At 37.8% G+C, this 19,214-nt stretch overlaps 1 protein-coding gene across 2 annotated transcripts in view; it reads left to right on the forward strand.

Moving 5' to 3' along the window:
- The window catches only part of BRWD1 (bromodomain and WD repeat domain containing 1), a 111,103-nt gene that overhangs the window by 78,954 nt on the left and 12,935 nt on the right, over positions 1-19,214 (forward strand). For both annotated transcript variants that reach the window (XM_044250915.1, XM_044250916.1), the window contains exons 27-37: positions 188-270; positions 3,570-3,681; positions 4,322-4,383; positions 5,239-5,394; positions 5,619-5,739; positions 7,132-7,257; positions 8,700-8,772; positions 9,684-9,722; positions 11,491-11,637; positions 12,200-12,352; positions 15,765-15,931. In XM_044250915.1, coding sequence (XP_044106850.1) covers positions 188-270; positions 3,570-3,681; positions 4,322-4,383; positions 5,239-5,394; positions 5,619-5,739; positions 7,132-7,257; positions 8,700-8,772; positions 9,684-9,722; positions 11,491-11,637; positions 12,200-12,352; positions 15,765-15,931 — 1,239 coding nt within the window. The remainder of the gene's footprint in view (positions 1-187; positions 271-3,569; positions 3,682-4,321; positions 4,384-5,238; positions 5,395-5,618; positions 5,740-7,131; positions 7,258-8,699; positions 8,773-9,683; positions 9,723-11,490; positions 11,638-12,199; positions 12,353-15,764; positions 15,932-19,214) is intronic.

A 19,214-nucleotide genomic window follows, 5' to 3' on the forward strand; every position in this document is an offset into this window, starting at 1 on the left:
ATAGGGTTAAATAAAATACACTCTTAAAATGAATTTTATTAGCTTCTTTTTACTTATTTTTAATAAGGCTAGTTGAAAAATAAAAACTCCCAAGTGCAGCTCCCATCCTGTTTCTTTTAGACATTGTTGCTCTAAACTAGAACCACCTACTCAGGGAGTTTAACAATTTTTTATATTCCTGTTTTAGATACCATGATATGCCAGATGTTATTGACTTTCTTGTATTGCGTCAATTTTATGATGAAGCAAGACAGAGGAATTGGCAGTCTTGTAAGTCCATCCTTACTGAGTTTTATATGCCTTTAAAAAATGATCTTTTTTTATCTTATTGGTCTATTTTTGTGGCTCTGGTGCTGCTTTTTATGGAGGATGCGAACACGTAAGTTGTGGAAAGATACAAGCAACTGGAGTATATTTTGCTTAGGGCTTGGTACTTACATCTCCTTAATACCATTTTTAGCCAAGCACCATTTCTTGTATTCGGATAGTACCTGACTTTTTGAAGGGATTATTTCTTACTCATTGACTATATGCTAGGGTTGACCTTTTCTTTCCTTTCAGACTTCGCCAGATTGCATTTTTTTCTGTCTTTTTAATAATTCACAAAATTATTTTATGATATATAACAATCAGAAAGTTGAAAACTAATGCAGATTTCAAACATAATATTCTGGCATATCAGAATATTTTAATGTCATACCCACGCAGTCTTAAAAAGGTTGACTTGAGGAAACTGTTTCCTTTAAAAAATTCATAGAACATTTACAGTTTATAACCCTGAGACATTTGGCTGGACAAAAAAATAAAATTACCTTATTGGACTATTTTTAATGGTAACATCCATTCAGGTAGTCAGCATTATTTTGGAACTAGAGGTAAAGGAAATTTTTCTTGAAGAAAAACACATCTAGCCACACACAGAAACAACAAAAAGCAAACTTGAGTCGTCTGGAATGTATGGGCGTTAACAAGTCCTATAGCCAGATTTGGAAGTTTCCCATCTATTATGTTTATCCAGCCCCTACGATGTCTTTGTTGGAAGCTGTCCTTTCGTTCCACCAACATGTGCATCCAAAAATTATTTTAAACTAAGTTTTCTGTAGCTCAGCTCTAGAGATGGATTTCTACTCACCTCTCGCAATTTAGTGGGTTTGTTTTATTTTTGTGGTTGAGAAGTGAATGTACCAGACCTTCTAATTAATTCAGTTTTGTTCCCCCATGAAATCTTACCTGTTTTCTTGAAGTTTGGGGAGTGCTATTAAAAGAAGCTGCTTGATTTCGACTCCCCTATATTGAAAACTTTACTCAGGTTCTACTGTACTCTTGACTCAAGTTTATCCTACTCTTGTATAGGCAAAAACAGGTCCTTTTTTTGTGTTTGTGCTTAAGGAAGAGCCAGGTTTTACCTTCAGAAAAGTGATTTTTAAAAATTTATTTAAGTAATCTCTGTACCAAACATGGGGCTCTAACTCATGACCCTGAGGTTAAAGAGCTGCGTGTTCTTCTGACTGAGTCAGCGAGGTGCCCACAGAAAGGTGATTTCTTAAGGCTCCTTTTCATTAAAAGTGTTATCTTCCACTGTTTGTTTAAACTGAGAGGATCTTCTAGTTTTAGATAAATAAAAAAATATTATAAAGTTAATTCATTACATAATTAGATAAAAACCAGGGTGTTCCATCAGATTTTTAATATATGCCTTTCATTTAAAAAGTTAGGAGAACTTGGGGCTCCTGGGAGGCTCAGTTGTTGGGTGTCTGTCTACCTTCGGCTCAGGTCATCATCCCAGGGTCCTGGGATTGAGCCTTACATTGGGCTTCCTGCTCCGCGGGAAGCCTGCTTCTCCCTCTCCCACTCCTCCTGCATGTACTCCCTTTTTCACTGTGTCTCTTTCTATCAAAAAAATAAATACTCAAAAAATTTAGAACTAACCAAGATTTTTTTCTAAAGTTGAAGTTATGTTTTAGAATATTTATATAATGAAATGGCAGGGAGATGGGTAGAGGGGTGAAAGAATTAAGGGCTTCTTATAATGTGGAAAAGTATGAAATCTACATAAAAAGTCATGTTTACATGAATTTGAAAATATATTAAGAACCTCAAAACTGGGATGCCTGGGTGGCTCAGTCAGTTAAGCGTCTGCCTTCGGCTCAGGTCATGATCCCAAGGGTCCTGGGATCGAGTGCTACTTTGGGCTCTTGCTCAGCCAGGAGCCTACTTTTCCCTCTGCCTGTTGCTTCCCTTGCTTGTACTTTCTCTCTCTTTGACAAATTAAAAAAACAAAACAAAACCCCTCAAAACGAGTAGATCTGATAATTGCGTTATTGCCGTTTTTTTTTCAGTTTTACAGAATTTAGTTTAAGCATACTTTGTTTAGTTAATATTATTTGTGGGTATTTTCTTACATGAATATTCTCTTTCTTTGGGGTGAGATGTAACTTTAATTTTGATTGCTACCTTTTCCTTAAAAATTTCCTTGAAGAAAGAACTGCGAATCTAGCAAGGATAGATACGTGACCTTTTTTTGGTCAGTGATTTTGTTTTGAGAATGGTGAAGAACATGGGAAGGAAAGGTGGGGTTATTACAGTGGTCTGTGTTTCTTTTGTAACATATGTGAAGTAGCTCACATATAGCGTGGTCCTCTAGACGCATTCTTAGAAATCATTCCCAAAATGACTGAAGTTGGTTGGAGCACTCTCTGCAGTTATTTGGATTTGTAGTGGAGTCCTCCTAATGCCTACTTGCCTGCTTTTATTTATCCTGCCAAGATAAAGGAGTGTTTGGATGTTTAATTATTTCTTCTTCTTCTTCTTCTTCTTTTTTTTTTTTTTAAGAGAGGGAGTTGGGAGGGGCAGAGGGAGAAGGAGGGAGAATCCTAAGCAAACTCCATGCCTGAGGTGAGGCTCGATCTCACGACCCTGAGATCATGATCTGAATCAAAACGAAGAGTCAGATGCTCAACTCACTGAGCCACCCAGGCTCCTAACATTTTAAATAATCGATATGTAAGCATTTCCAAGGGTGCATCTAGAACTGATTCTTATTGTGAAACCATAACAATTAAGACAGTTTTATGTGGCATTATTTATATAGGAACAACTTTGGAACAGTCATAGATTAAATTCACATCATAACTTTTATAATCTGTTTTATTCTTCAGGAAATACATATTTCAGAGCTGTATGTATTTAATATACTTATTAAACAAGTATTTATTGATAGTACATATCGTTACAAATGATTTTTGAGTTTTATTAAACTTGGTTTTTTGTTTCTTATAGTAAAAGGTAATGCAGCTTATTTGGGGGTGGGTGTTTGGCTGCAGCAAACAACAGCATCTAGTCATAATATTTAGTCTGTTATATAGGTTTGGTTATATGCTTTCAGTAAACTGCCCCCTGTAACATTGTATCTTTTTTACATTGACTTTATCACTGAAGATTCCTGAAAAGTGGGGAAAGGTGGCTAATTTTAAGAACAAGAAATAATTTTTATCTGTATCATTGTATTTTATAAATTAAAAATGTTAATCTTGGCAAATTGGTGTCTCAGACTTGGTCTTCTCTTACAGGTGACAGGTTCCGCTCCATCATTGATGATGCTTGGTGGTTCGGGACAGTGCTAAGTCAAGAGCCATATCAGCCACAGTACCCTGATAGTCATTTCCAGTGCTACATTGTTAGGTCTGTATGCAGTGGAAAATTAATCCTCCACTGGTGGGTGGTTTTATGAAGAACTATTAGGTTCAGGTTAAAGACGATTTAGTCTTTAACTAAAGACACGATTTCGTCTTTCATTGAGTCTGTCTCCCCTGTGCGGTATCTCTAGGATGCCCTTGCTGCTTCCTGTTCACCAATACCCCCTGGAGGCAGGCTCTGCTTTCTGCCCTTGGGACCATTTCTATAGCCACCTGGTGTTTTCTCAGTGTAATACTGCAGGATTCTTGTTTAGGAGCACATATTACATCATTTCCCTTGTTTACGGAAGTCTGTGCTGCTTTTCCATTGACTGTGGAATAAAGTCCCATTCTGAAGTGTGCGTTCAAGGCTCCATGGTGTCTTTGAGTATTTTTTTCCTTAGACCTACATTGCAGTACAAGCCACACAGGATTTCTGGCTTTGTCTTTGAACCTGGCATACATTTTTGTACTTTTTCTTCTCATTATATATCTTCCTAAAAAATTTTAACTATTAATATTTAAATTTGTATTGCTACAACGAGGTTTTCATATTTTCTTTCTCTTTACTTTTGTAGTGGCTACCTAGTTACTAGCCACAAGTCATTTTTATGATAGGCTAACTGGACTTTCTGTTTTTTTAACAGGTGGGACAACACTGAAATTGAAAAACTTAGCCCATGGGACATGGAACCAATTCCTGATAATGGTATATAATTTTTAAATGATGTTGGGGTACCAGGTGGTGGGTATTATAGAGGGCACGGCTTGCATGGAGCACTGGGTGTGGTGAAAAAATAATGAATAATGTTTTTCTGAAAATAAATAAATTGAAAAAAAATTTTTTTTCATTAAAAAAATAATTTTACCTATGTTTTCAGTTTGAGAAACGTTTTTAAATTATTATGGTAACTGTGAGGTTTACTAAAACTCAAGAGAATTAATGCATGTCTGGCTCATTCTTTTTTTTTTTTTTTTTAAGACTTTATTTATTTATTTGACAGAGAGCAAAAGAGGGAACACAAGCAGGGGGAGTGGGAGAGGGAGAAGCAGGCTTCCCGTGGAGCAGGGAGCCCAGCGGGACTTGATCCCAGGACCATGGGATCATGACTTGAACTGAAGGCAGACACTTAACGAGTGAGCCACCCAGGCACCCCTGGCTCATTAATTCTTAGCATAGGCTTCCAGCTTGACGCTGAGTGCACCTTAGTAGCCCCACGATCATTTCTCATATAATCCTGGCTAGTTATTTTGCAGAATTTCCCTCAGTGTAGGCTTGATTCACATTTACTCATCATCCAGGGTTTGCATTTTTGGCACTAGCGTTAGAGAAGTGATATGTGGTCCTCAGTGAGTCCTGGAGGCACATGGTATCCATTTGTTTTACTACTGAAGATGTTAACCTTCATCTTGTGATTTAGGTGGTGTCTACCAGATTTCTCCACTGTAAAGCAGCTACGTTTTCCTTTGTTGTGTCTTGTTTATGAGTTTTGACAACTTAAATGTAGTATATATTTGTTTGGTTGATTATTTTTCTTTTTGTTCTTTCTAATGGGATTCATAGTTGATCCACCTGAAGAATTAGGAGCTAGTATTTCTGTCACTTCAGATGAGCTAGAGAAATTGCTCTACAAACCACAAGATGGTGAATGGGGTCAGAAATCAAGAGATGAAGAGTGTGAACGAATTATTAGTGGCATCGATCAACTTTTGAATCTTGGTAAGTATTTCAGTGTGAAGTTTCGTGTTCAAGTGTTCCTTTCTATAGAAGTATTTAAAAACAGTAACAAGCCATGGTTGTGTTCTTCCCTACAATTTCTGTTTGCTACCTTTTGGTTGGGCCTGTGGTGTTCAACGTAGCTCTATTTTTAATCATTTGTAGAGAAGTAACCTCTTAAAAATAACGAGTTTATTGATGAAGGTTTCTTCTGTCTGCCTCCACAGACATAGCGGCAGCTTTTGCGGGGCCGGTCGATCTGTGTACGTACCCCAAGTACTGTACCGTGGTAGCTTATCCAACCGACCTTTACACCATTCGGATGAGACTCGTCAATCGATTTTACAGGTCGGTAGAAACCTCCTTTAAAAAGAATCTGAAAGGGTCTTTGGTCATCCTGACCAGAGTGAATGGTGGTGCAGTGGGAGCTGATCAACGTGACTTTCTGTTTCATTCTCTTCTTTCATTATGGTATTTGTGGTCTTATGTGGAAGACATGTTTGATGTTCAGATGACAAATACCATGTTTCACTCCGCAATCTTCTGTAGTCTGTTTTTCTTATGAATTATGTTAAGTAGTTAGACATCCTGATTTGTTTTTATTTGCATGTTAACATTCCTGGTTAGCAGCTCAATTTATTTATTTAAGATTTCATTTTTTTAAAATTTAATTTCTTTCAGTGTACCAGAATTCATTGTTTATGCACCACACCCAGTGCTCCATGCAAGCCGTGCCCTCCATAATACCCACCACCAGGCTCCCCCGACCTCCCACCCCCCACCCCTCCAGAATCCTCAGATTGTTTTTCAGAGTCCATAGTCTCTCATGGTTCACCTCCCCCTCCAATTTCCCTCAACTCCCTTCTCTTCTCCATCTCCCCATGTCCTCCGTGTTATTTCTTATTAGCAGCTCAATTTAAAGATAAAAATTAACTTGGTTAAAGATTGGCCTTTGAAAGATTAATTCCCCAGAGTCACCAGCTTTTTATATTTGGCTTCTAAAGCACTGATAATAAAATTTCGTGGTCTTGGTGATACATTTTTTTAAGTAATTTATGGTATTTTTTAATAATTCATCTACTTCAAGAAATTACCAATACAAAAAACTGGCTTCTTAACATCATTTGTGTATCCAAACCTGGGAATGTGCTTTTGTTCAGAAACTGCTTTGCGTGGTTACTCTCATAGGATTAATGGTATTTAACACATTTTCTTTGAGTCTTAGTAGCTTCAGTTGTATATCTAGACAAGGTGAAAGGGAGGGTTGCTCTGTTTTTTTTTTCTGGATGTGATTAAGTGAACTGTTAAGATTTTTGGTCTTTACGGGACGCCTGGGTGGCTCAGTTGGTTAAGCCGCTGCCTTCGGCTCAGGTCATGATCCCAGCGTCCTGGGATCGAGTCCCACATCGGGCTCCTTGCTCGGCAGGGAGCCTGCTTCTCCCTCTGCCTCTGCCTGCCATTCTGTCTGCCTGTGCTCGCTCTCTTCCCCTCTCTCTCTCTGATAAATAAATAAAAAAATAATAAAAAAAAGATTTTTGGTCTTTACATGTATTCTCTGCCGTTTAGCTTCCGGTATAATTGCTTGTGACTGTGATCAGGTTAATAGTGTTAGGAGGTTATTATTCGTTGTAACTTTTGCATTTACATTTAATATATAAATATATGCTGGCTTAATTTTTTTTTCTTGGTTTCTGTCTTTTCATTTTCTATGTCCTAAATTGCCTACTTTTTGTTTTGAAGGAGGCTATCTGCATTAGTTTGGGAAGTCAGATACATAGAACACAATGCCAGGACATTTAATGAACCTGAGAGTGTAATTGCAAGATCAGCTAAGAAGATAACTGACCAGCTTTTAAAATTTATAAAGTAAGTTACCTCCTATCAGAGATGTTGTGGGAAAATGTCTTTTCATGTTGTACCTCTTGAAACCAGCCAGTTCATAATTTCTCCTCTCTGAATTATACCCTTTTAATGTGCTACATTCAGCGACACTTCTTTACATATATATTGTGAACGTAATTTCAGTAGTGGCATGAGAAATTGAACAAATTTTCTGCTTTTTTAAAACTTTGAACTAATTTTCCAGAGAGTTGCCCTATAGATACCCTTCACCCTGTGTCCCCTTAGATTAACATTTTTCGTACCTGTGATGTCCTCATGAAACAGTAAGAAATGGTCCTTGGTGTAATGACTGTACTCCAGATTGCCTGTAAAATTCCTTAGTTCTTCCACCAGTAGCCTTGCTCTGTCTCAGGACCCAGTTCAGACACCCATGGCTTTCATGTGTCTGATGTCACTGTGTCCTTTCCCTCTGTTGCCTGGCCTTTCCCTTCTTTACTGACCTCATCATTTTTTCTCACCTCTTATTTTCTGGAGAGTATTGAGTTTGGGTTTGAGAGATGTGTTGTCATGACTAGATTGGTTTTTATCTCTGGGACTGTATCACATGAGCGTGTTTGTGTGTGGCTTTGCACATGCTTGCTTGCACTGAGAGATCAGTTTGGAAGAGTAGGAAGGAAACTGACTTGGAAAGTGAGATCTGAGTTTTAATCTGTTCGAGTGAACATTCTTTGTCACTTTGGACAAATTACTCAGCCTGTTTCCTTCAACATTAATGAGTTTTGCTCTATGATCTTAATGCCTTTTTCTACCATAGCCATACGAATTGTTGGAAAGAATTATGTATTGGAGAACATGGTTGATAAACTGTGCCATCATTTGCACCATTAGGCTACACCCTGGGAAATTACTGGTTCTACTCTAGCTCACTTTGCTGGGTTGACTCTACCTCTTGCCCAGACGACTTGGACTTACTAACACTTCTTCAGAACTTTCATTTTTTTCTGCTTCAGAAAATCACACACCATTTTCATCTTCCTTGTGCCTGGACGTTCCTACTTTCTCATTCTTTCTTCTGTGTGTGAAAATATAATTTGCTTTGATTTCTACTTTCCCCCCTTTTATCTCAATCAACCATGTTCTTGGTACTTGTATGAGTATTACTAGTGATGATGTGTAGGAAAACTCATCTGGATGTTCATCCAGTTGAGCTCATGTATGTGTTATTTCTGGATTACCAGCTTAATTTTTATACATACCTAGCTGGGGGGAAAAAAGCTTGCTTTTAATATTCTAAGATGGTATGTTTTTCCCGCAGAGGATAGATTAAAAAACCCTGATATTCCTCTGCTTGAAATTAGGCATGCATACTTGGGAAACTATTTATATCTCAACCTACAGTTTGAATTTTTGACAACAGCGATAACTGTATCTACATACTCTTAAAAACGTGAAAAATTGTTTTTTAGGAATCAAGACTGTACAAATATCTCAGAACTTTCTAACACTTCTGAAAATGATGAGCAAAATGCTGAGGATTTGGTATGAAGTTTGTCAATTTTATAATGATTTTTATTAATTTCAAATGGTAACTTAAAAATACTGAGTGAAGTAGAAAATATCAGTTCTCATTATAGTCTAGTGAACTATGAAAACTATTTTGGTAAAAGTATATTTCTTAATTATCTAGATGGTTCAGTGAGGTAATTGTTAGTTTTAACCAGTAATTGATACCAAATAAGCAAAGTATATCTATATGAATAACATAGCTGTGGAGTATGTTCTCTGCTTTTGCTGAAACCAATATCTGAGAGTTGGATTTAATTCTAAGTAAAAATTCATGAACTTTCTTATGTGCACAGTACCCACAGGTTCTTCACTCAAGATGGTATTGAAGTTTAAGGCAGATGTCAGTGGTGTTGAATATTTCAGTCTATACAGAATCGAGCAGGAAGTTGCAGAAATTGTAGGAAGGATATTCTTTTAAAACACCACCCATGTCAGTGGAATGTCAAATTCTACATAAGTCCTTATTGTGATTCACTGATTTTCATGTTGATTTATCTTGGAATAAAAATGGGTATACAGATATTGATTTAGAGAATAAGAAAATGTGTAGAGTAGGAAATTCAGGAAATGTAGGAGATGGTTTCGAGGGTCTTACGGGTAGAGGTAAAACCAATTTAAAGTTGCTTATGCAAGTTCTATTTAGGTCATGCACAAAGCAACTTTTTATAGCTCTTTTGGAATTATTGCATGTTCTTAGGGGATGTAAGGGATTATTAAGAATGGTTGGTTGGTTGGAGTCTGGGTGCCACAAAGGTCATCTGATAAGGTCTGCCTTTTTTAGATTTTTGTAAACAAGGTAAACCTAATGTCTTTGATATGCTTTTAGATTATTATATTTCAAGTGAGAATATTAACACTTAAGCTGCTCTGATTTTTATTCCTAGGATGATAGTGATCTTCCTAAAACATCTTCTGGAAGGAGAGTAAGTTAATCTTCCTGATTGACCTTTGTTTACTTATTCTGTGTTTTAAAATCAATCTAAGGGGGTGTTTGGGTGGCATGGTTGGTTAAGCGTCTGACTCTTGATTTAGGACCAGGTCATGATCTCGGGGTCATGAGATTGAGCCCTGAGGGGGGCTCTGTGCTGAGCCGTGGTGCCTGCTTTTAAGATCCTTTCTCTGTCGCCCCATCCCACCCCGACCCTGCGAGCATGCACGTGCTCTCTCTCTCTCAAAAAAATGCTTAACATTTTAAGTGTTACCCAGATGCTTGCTGCTTAAATCTCAGCTTTTTATTATAGTAATTTACCTAATATGCTTGGCCCAAATAACATTGAGAAAGTTAAACTTGAATTATTGTCATTTTCATATAATTTCATTTTTAAACAGACTCCTCTAAGTGTTCAGTATCTCTGTAGTATTTGCTTGCTATGACTGCTATAGCACTTACAAATCTAGTGGCTTAAACAATTAAAAACAAAATAGTGTTGGGGTGCCTGAGTGGTTCAGTTAAGCATCTGCCTTTGGCTCAGTTCATGATCCTGGTACCCTGGCATTGAGCCCCACATTGGGCTCCCTGCTCAGTGGGGAGCCTGTTTCTCTCTCTCTCCCTCTGCCTGCCATTCCTCCCATTTGTGTTCTCGCTCTCCGTTGAATAAATAAAATTAAAAAAAAAAAAAGAAAAGAAAAATGGTCTTGTACTTATGTAGATCAGCAGTTGGACATGGGTCTCAGTGAGCTAAAATCAGCGTGTCATTCCTGTGTTCCTTTCTGGAAGCTCTAGGATTAGGATTCCTTTCCTTGCATTTTTCCACCTTCTAGAGCTTCTTGTCACCTCTTTTATCTTTATGCCAGCAGCTTGAAGTCTCTGGCTTCTGACTCTTCTGCCCTCCCTCCCCTTTTTAAAGAAAAAAAAAAAAAAATTATATATTTATTTTAGAGCCCGAGTGGGAGGGGCCAGAGAGGGAGAATCCCAAGTGGACTCCGTTCTGTGTGCAGAGTCCAGTGCAGGGCTCAGTCTCACGACCCTGATGAGATCATGACCTGAGCCGAAACTAAGAGTCAGATGCTTAACTGACTGAACCACCCAGGCACCCCTTTTTTGCCTCACTCTTAAAAGGACCTTTGTGATTACATTGGGTCCATCCTGATAATCCTGATAATCTTCCCATGTCAAGATGCAAGCCAATCATGCCGTTAGTCAAGTCTGCCATGTAAAGTGACAGTCGTGAGTTCTTGGATTAGGGTATGGGCATCTTTGGGGCTATTATTTAGCCTACCAGGTTATCCCAGGTGATGCTTCATATTCTGTGAAAGTATTCTCTATACTTGGAAGATAGGTGGTGGGATGAACAGTATTTTCAGAGTGATGGATGTTCTTGGTTTTTTACAGAAAAGTGGGTTTCTTCCACGTAGGTAGAAAATAAGAGTAGCCACAACATGGGGCAGCTGGGTGGCGGCTCAGGTCATGATCATAGGGTCCTGGGATCGAGCCCTGCATCAGGCTCTGTGCTTGGCAGGGAGCCTGCATTTCCCCCCCCTCTCTCTTTGCCTGCTTTTCTGCCTACTTGTGATCTCTCTGTCAGACAAATAAATAAAATCTTCAAAAAAAGAATAGAAGAAAAAAAAGAGTAACCACATTGTTACAGTACAGAGACAGTTCACTTTCATTTTTACCACTATACTGTGTCATACCCCACTGTTACATTTCTAAAACTGAAAAAATTTCTAATACTATAAATGTGTTTTTAGGTCCATGATTGGAAAAAAAGGAGCATCAAAGCGACCAACTATGTTGAAAGTAACTGGAAGAAACAGTGTAAGGAACTAGTGAACTTAATTTTTCAGTGTGAAGATTCTGAACCATTTAGACAACCTGTTGATTTGGTTGAATATCCAGTAAGTTGTCAATGTTGAATGTTTGGGCCTTTTCTTGTTTTGTATAGAGTTTGGGGTGAAGGTATTTAAAGTAAACTTTAATGAGTAAGATGTCTTAGCTTCGTCTCTTACCACTGAATGGAAGAGTTGTATTACATAGTTATTCTTGACTCTATAGACACCCTTGTAACTTGGGCTGAGACCTAGCTAATCACTGCTACATCATAATGGGAAGATCCTACATGGGGCCAGCCCCGGGAAAACTAACTTGGATAAAAGCATCTGTATTCATTTCTCCAATACGGGAGTGGGAAATGACCTTTTAAAAAAGTAGACAAATTTACTGTAGGAAGCTTGAAAATTACATGAGAGTGTAAAGAAGGAAAAAAAATCATTCCACATCCTACCAAGTATATCATTTTGGTATATTTCTTATTTTGTTTTTCTATCTGGGTCTCTCTAAAGTTATGGATGATTCTTAAGGTGTCCTTCTGACCTTTTGAATATTTTAGAGATCTGTTGCACTTGGATTTCTAAAAGTAGCTATCAAATCTTTGAACTAATTATTGTTTTTAAAACCTAGGACTACCGAGATATTATAGATACTCCAATGGATTTTGGAACAGTAAGGGAAACTTTAGAAGCAGGAAATTATGACAGCCCTTTGGAATTTTGCAAAGACATCCGGTTGATATTTAGCAATGCAAAAGCATATACACCAAACAAAAGATCAAAGGTAATTTTAAAAGTGGTCATCAGAGAAAAAAATGCATAATCTATGTTGATGGTTATTTTCCACTTGCTGGTAAATCAATGTTGGAATGTTACAGATACGTGGGAAGAGAGACAACCACTGGTAAGAATAGTGCCCTGCTGCAGCCTGAATGTCTGTATTGGTACCTTCAGCAATTCGTGTTTACTTTACCTGAAGTCATATAAACAAATAGGAATTGGGGGGAGTGAGGCTGCCAGTGAAATTGATACATAGAACGAGAAAAACCTGTGTTTCGTACATGTAGGAATCTTGAAAAGTGGATTAGAAATTTACTGAGAGAGGCTGGGGGAGAGTATTGCAAGTGAGTGAAGAACGGTCGGAAGTGGGGGTGGGACTCCTGACGCCACACCAGTATTTTGGATGCAGAGAGGAGGCACATGAGCTCTCTTACTCTTTATTTATTTATTAGAGTACTAAGAGAGAGGACATCCCTGAAGTATTATTAAAATGTTACACATTGGATACATCGGATACACATTGGATAACTTTTCAAAATTTGTTGAAGCATAATAAATGTACAAAAAGGAGGGTACATATACTCAGCGAATTTTCACAAATAGCACAAACCCTTGTAACCAGTCTATATTGGGTAATTAAAAAAAAACCGATTTGAGAGGATCTTAAACTAAAGCACTTGCTTATTAATGTTGTAGCACCTTACCTATGATCAGCGATTATCACTGCTAATTAACTGTTTTGCCTTAAATTCACTTTCTCTTCATTACTTATCAGACTCTCCTGTTTAATTCTTTTTTTTTTTTTTTTTAAGATTTTATTTATTTATTTGACAGAGATAGATCACAAGTAGGCAGAGAGGCAGGCAGAGAGAGAGAGAGGAGGAAGCAGGCTCCCTGCTGAGCAGAGAGCCCGATGCGGGACTCGGTCCCAGGACCCTGAGATCATGACCTGAGCCGAAGGCAGTGGCTTAACCCACTGAGCCACCCAGGCACCCCTCCTGTTTAATTCTTAATCTGAGAACTCTTTCCTTGCATTCATTGTGCAAATTTAACATTGATTTAACATCAGTTTTTAAACACCACTTTAATGTCAAGTCTGACTTTTTCCCAAGGTTGTGTTATTGTCGTATTCATCATTAGTGAGACACTTTCTTTCCAGAGAGAAAACAAATCTCATTCATGCTTCTTTCCCCCTTTAATTAAAAATATATATTTGAAGATACATCATACATCTCACCCATTTAAAGTGTACAATTTATTGGATTTTTGTGTATTTTATCAGAATTTCAAAGTTGTGGTTATACATATGTAACTAACTTTATTGTCTTAACCACTTTTAAGGGTATTGGCATTATATTGGGTATTGGCATTATATTCAGTGTTGCTTAACCATCACTACTATTTCCAAAACTCTTTGGTCAACACAAACAGAAGCCCTATTCGCCAAGCAGTACTCTGCAGACTCTGTGCTCTCTCCCTCTCTCAGCCCTTGGTAGTCATGTCTCCTGTCCTTTGTCGCTATGCATCTGCCTATTCTAGATGTTTCATGTATGTGGAGTCACACAGCATTTGTCTTTTGTGTCGGGTTTCTTTCATTCAGCATGTTACAGTACAGGACATCTGAGAGATGCATCTGTGTTGTATCCCATATGAGAACTTTATTCCTTTTTATGCCTGAATAAATACTAAAAACTCCATCATATGGCTATATCACATTTTATTTATCTGTTCATTTCCTGTTGGACAGTTGAATAGTTTCTGCTTTTTGGCTGTTAGGAGGAATGTTGCCATGAATACGGAGCATGTCATCTGCAAAGAGCGATAGTTTCAGTTCTAGCTTTACCATCCAGACGATCTTTATTTCTCTTTTTACCTAATTAGCCTGGCTAGAATTTAAAGTGCAGTGGTAAAAGCCCACAGTATTTTCTCATTGCTCATTTTGGGGAATGATTTTCTGTCTTTCACCATTGTGTATGATTGTAACTGTGTTTTTTTTTATTTTTTAAAATTTATTCATTTGTCAGAGAGAGATCACAAGCAGGCGGGGGGCGGGGAGCGGGGAGCAGGCTCTCTGAGCAGAGAGCCTGATGCGGGGCCCGATCCCAGGACCCCGAGACCATGACCCGAGCCAAAGGCAGAGGCTCAATCCACTGAACCACCCAGGCACCCCCGTGGTTTTTTTCACGGATGAAAAATTTTGGGGAGCTAATAATTTTAATATCCATTTTTGATAAATGTTTGTGTTTAGTGCAAATGCATCACAGGTTTATGTAAAACCTAATGAGAAGACAGGTAATAGGAAAGTAATGATTCTTAAGACAGTCAGGTTTTGAACTTAAATACGATTAAGAAAAAAATACCACTTGTTGAAACTGGTGACTTACACTAGAATTCAGATTCGAAGGAAAAGAATAAATTCAAGTTACACAAAATACTGGAAATAATAGTCAGACATGAAGTGGGATTTTGAATTACACATATATTGTGCATATGTATGTGTGCATATATTTTCAAATATATTTTAAATATATATGTTTAAATACAAATATATTTTAAATATAGGTTTAAAGTCATATATGTTCATATATGTTTAAAAGTGTATAGGAAATTGATGTATCCCACACACTTTTTTTTTTTTTAAAGATTCTATAATGGTAGCCTCTCCTCCACCTTTCTGCCAGGTGCATCCGAGTTACTGATACACAGCTTTTGAACATTAGACTTTTTCACTTATTTTCCAAGAATGATTGTGAATGAGTTGAGAATACTTCCTGTAAACACATAGTTATACCAGAGTTATTTGTAGTAACACTTAACATCACACTGCAGAATTCTGTGAAAGATTTGATACTATTTAAATGTAAAAACTGTTAGAACACAGTCTTTCACATTAAAGTTTTAGGTGTGTTTTCTTCTCCCGGAGGAAGATAGCCTTCGGTCTGTAATTTAGGTGGCATCAAAGGCAGTCACTTTGCAAGTTGGAGATGAGGGTGAAAGTGCCTTTGTTTTCTCATCCCAAGGAGACACTGCTCTTTTGCTGTCTAAATAGCAATCCTAGAACCCACCAACTTCACATCTAACTTTGGGAGAGGGGGACTTTTTTTTTTTTTGGATTTGTACATGTAAATGGGAAAACGGGAAGAGCCAAATGAGAACCACAGACATACAGACATCAATCCTAGATTACAGAGAATTGCTTGATTTAGAATGACTTTCTTTTTGTCTGAGAGGTGTATGTTTGATGGTGCCTGTTTCTTGTTGTGTCTCTGAAGGAAGGGGGGTGTGGGTAAAGGAACACATGTTTTCTAGAATAGTGATAGAATAGACTGCACGTAGCCTATGTGTTACACATTTTTTTCGTGAAAGTATTTTGAAAGGTATGTTGTAGTTCTAGTTTTGCTTTCATATCCTTACAGATTTACAGTATGACCTTGAGATTGTCTGCCTTATTTGAAGAAAAAATGAAGAAAATCTCCTCTGATTTTAAAATTGGTCAAAAGTTCAGTGAAAAACTTCGAAGAAGCCAGAGGTTCAAGAGACGGCAAAATTGTAACCGTGTCAATCAGGCTTACAAAAGTATCAGGTGAATTGGTTATTGGAGGCTTTGTGTGCAATTAGACAAATTTGAGGTGGTGATGCTTCTTTAATTTTATTATGCTAAAATGGTTAGGAGTATAGTATATTCAGAAAGATTTGTTTTTTATGACTTGAAAGCACTGCATGTATACAGCTACTATAGAATTTGTAAATAGGTTAATTTTAAAGCATTTAATGAAAACTGCAGATTTTAAAAATTTTAGGATTGAATATTATTTATTACATAAGAACCTTTTTCTTTTTAATGCAGAGTTAAGTGATTACTTTGTGTGATCTTTGAGCATTTGATTGAATAAGGGAAATACCGATGAAACTTTATGCACCCTATTTTTTTCTGAGGAATAGTTGTAAAGAAATACAAAATTTATATTTTATTATATTTATTTTATTGTTATTTTTAAATTTAATTTACTTTATCTATTTTTATTTTTTATTTTATTTTTTATTTTTATAAATTATTTATTTATTCTCTATCAGGAATTTAATACTATATTCTGTCTTCTTTGACTGTTTAGCTTACATTAATATCAGATTTCCAGAATCTTTTAAAGTGTTGCAGTGTGAAAATGGAGTAATTCAGTGTTTAGTGTGTATCCGGGCATCTTTGGAATACGCACTGAGGGCATGGCAGGTGTCTTCCTGCGAGTTCAGGGCTGGCACTCTGCATCTCAGTTCAGAGCCGTCTCCTTCAGATTCATACCATTCTCTTAAGAAGTGTGTTCTAGTTTAGCTCCCTCCCTCCCTTTTTTGTGTTGTTATTGTCAAATTACATTTTTACATGCTATGGCTTAGCTAGTTTTCTTTAAAATTTCTTAAGAAAAGAAAAAAAAAACATTGGTACTGTTAATTATATTTACCTATGTGATTACCTTTCCCAGTAGTTTTTATTTTTTGTGTGGAGTGAGTACCCTCTGGTGTCCTTTCTTTGCAGCCCGATGTCCTTTAGTGTGTCTTTCTAAGGTAGGTGTGCTAGCAGTTCATTCTGACCGGTTTTTGTTTGACACTAGTTTTGCTGGATGTAGAATTCCTAGTTGTCCGTGCTTGTTCTCCGCCACCCCCACGTTTTGAGTATTGCCTTCTATTGCCTGCTGACCTCTGTTGTTTCCCATGAGAAGTCAGCTCTAATCCCGTTACTGACGTTCCCTCCCTTGTACATACGGAATGGTTTTTCTCTTGCGGCTTTCAAAATTCTGTCTTCATTTTGCACCCGACTATGGTGTTTGTAGGAATTTTTCCAGCTTTCTAGAGGAATGTTTTTCATCAAATCTGGGTGGTTTCTAGCCATTACTCAAATATTTCCTGCCTTTCCCCTCTCATTTGGGGACTCCTACTGTACATAGGTGGATATGATGGATGGTGTCCCACAGGCCTCTGAGGTTCTCTCCATTTTTCCTTCTCTTCCTGTTCTTCAGATGGGATAACACGCACCTACCAAGGTCTCCGATTCCTGTACCAGCTCACATATGCAGCTGAGCCTGTCTTCTGAATATCTGTTTTAGTTTATTGTGCTTTTCAACTCCAGAATGTTTGTTTTTTTGTAATTTCTATGTCTTCATCGATATTCTTATCATCTTGCTTTTATTCTGTAAACATTATTTTATTGGGTTTTTCAGATGTGTTTGTAATAGTTGATTTAAATACCTTTAGTTCAACATCTGGGTCCTTTCAGAGACTGTTTCTATTGCCTGCTTTTTTACCTCTATGTGGGCAAACTTCCTTGACTCTTGATAGGCCTTGTACTGTTTTGTTGGACACAGTACATGCTTAATAAAATAATGTTGTCATTCTGGAAATACCATCTCTTCAGGTTTTCTTGTTGCTGTTTGTTAATGTATTGTAGAAACTCTGGATTCTGATCCTTCTCCCTCACTGATGGTGCTTGTTGCTGGTTTTGTTTATTGAGTTGCCTACACCAGTTCTGTAGTCTGTCTTTTCTAGTGTTAAGCCACTGAAATCTGCTTATTATTATTTTTAAAATTTTTATTTATTTATTTGCCAGAGAGAATGAGAGCGAGTGAGCACAAGCAGGGGGAATGGCAGACAAAGGGAGAAGCAGACTCCCTGCTGAGCAAGGAGCCCGATGCAGGACTCCCAGGAACCTAGGATCATGAGCTGACCCCAAGGCAGATGCTTAACTCACCGAGCCACCCAGGCACCCCTGAAATCTGCTTTTTAAAAATTAAAAAAGAAATTGGTGGGGGGTGGAGTGTCTTTCTGGATGTCTTCTCTGACTTAGCATAGCTCAGTGGTCAAAAATTTGTGTTCTCACACTTGAAGTAAGCCTTCCACCCTTTTCTGAAGATGGTCTTTGGGTGGAGTGGGGCTGACTTCACCTTCTTCGTATATTTTTTCCAGGCAGGAGTCACAGGGTCTGCCAAGGACAACTAGATAACAGGGCTCTCCTTGAGTATGTGTAGAACTTTGAGTATAGGTAGAACCTTCCACACCCCCGGGAAGACACTGGAGCTTTTCAAAGGCTCCTGTGACTGTCTCATTCCCTAGATCTCCTTTAACTTTTTGGCTGAACTTCTGTTGGCTCGAACTGATGTCCCAGCTTAGGCAGCTGTGTGGTTGGCCTGGCTGGATTGCTGGTAGTGAGTTTGGTGCCCTCAGGCAGAGCATGCGCTGTTTTGCGAAACTCCCAAATCAGGCCAGCTCCTTTTGCCTCTTGATCCTGGTCCTCATTGTGCCACAGAATTGGGGTGTGCATGATTGGGAATAGCCGAAAGTTAAAATGCCCAAAACTCTAGTCAGTTTTTTTCTTAGATTCAGAAGGTTTTCTTGAATAAATGCTTTTTAATTTGTTAAGTGCCTGTGATTACCTTCCAGAGTTGTGAAATGACTTTTTCGGATGATTTGCCAGTTTTATCTTTGCTTTTTGGGTGAGAGGGTTTGCCAGAGTCTTCCTTGCATCCCTGCCCCCTTGTTTAGACTGACAGCTGCCTTGAAACAGGTAAACACGTGCTCCTTCAGTGAGTGAGTTTGTCCCGTTGAGCTGCTTTGCAGCCTGTCATTCAGGGATGTACATTACGAAGTGGACTATGTGAGTCCCCCCTACCTCCCCCCCCACCCCTGCCCCAACTTTTAATTTTGAAATAATTTCGGAATTACAGAAAAGCTGAAGAATAATTGAAAGAACTCCTTTATACCCCTTGCTTGGACTCACCAGTTTTTCATAGTATGTCACATTTGCTTTATCATTGCTTTATCTTGTTGTGAGGTGTTTTTTTTTTTTTTTTCTAAATTGTTCAAAAAAATGTTTCTGACAT

The sequence above is a fragment of the Neovison vison genome, chromosome 6 (assembly GCF_020171115.1).
Source record: "Neovison vison isolate M4711 chromosome 6, ASM_NN_V1, whole genome shotgun sequence".
Lineage (NCBI taxonomy): Eukaryota > Metazoa > Chordata > Mammalia > Carnivora > Mustelidae > Neogale > Neogale vison.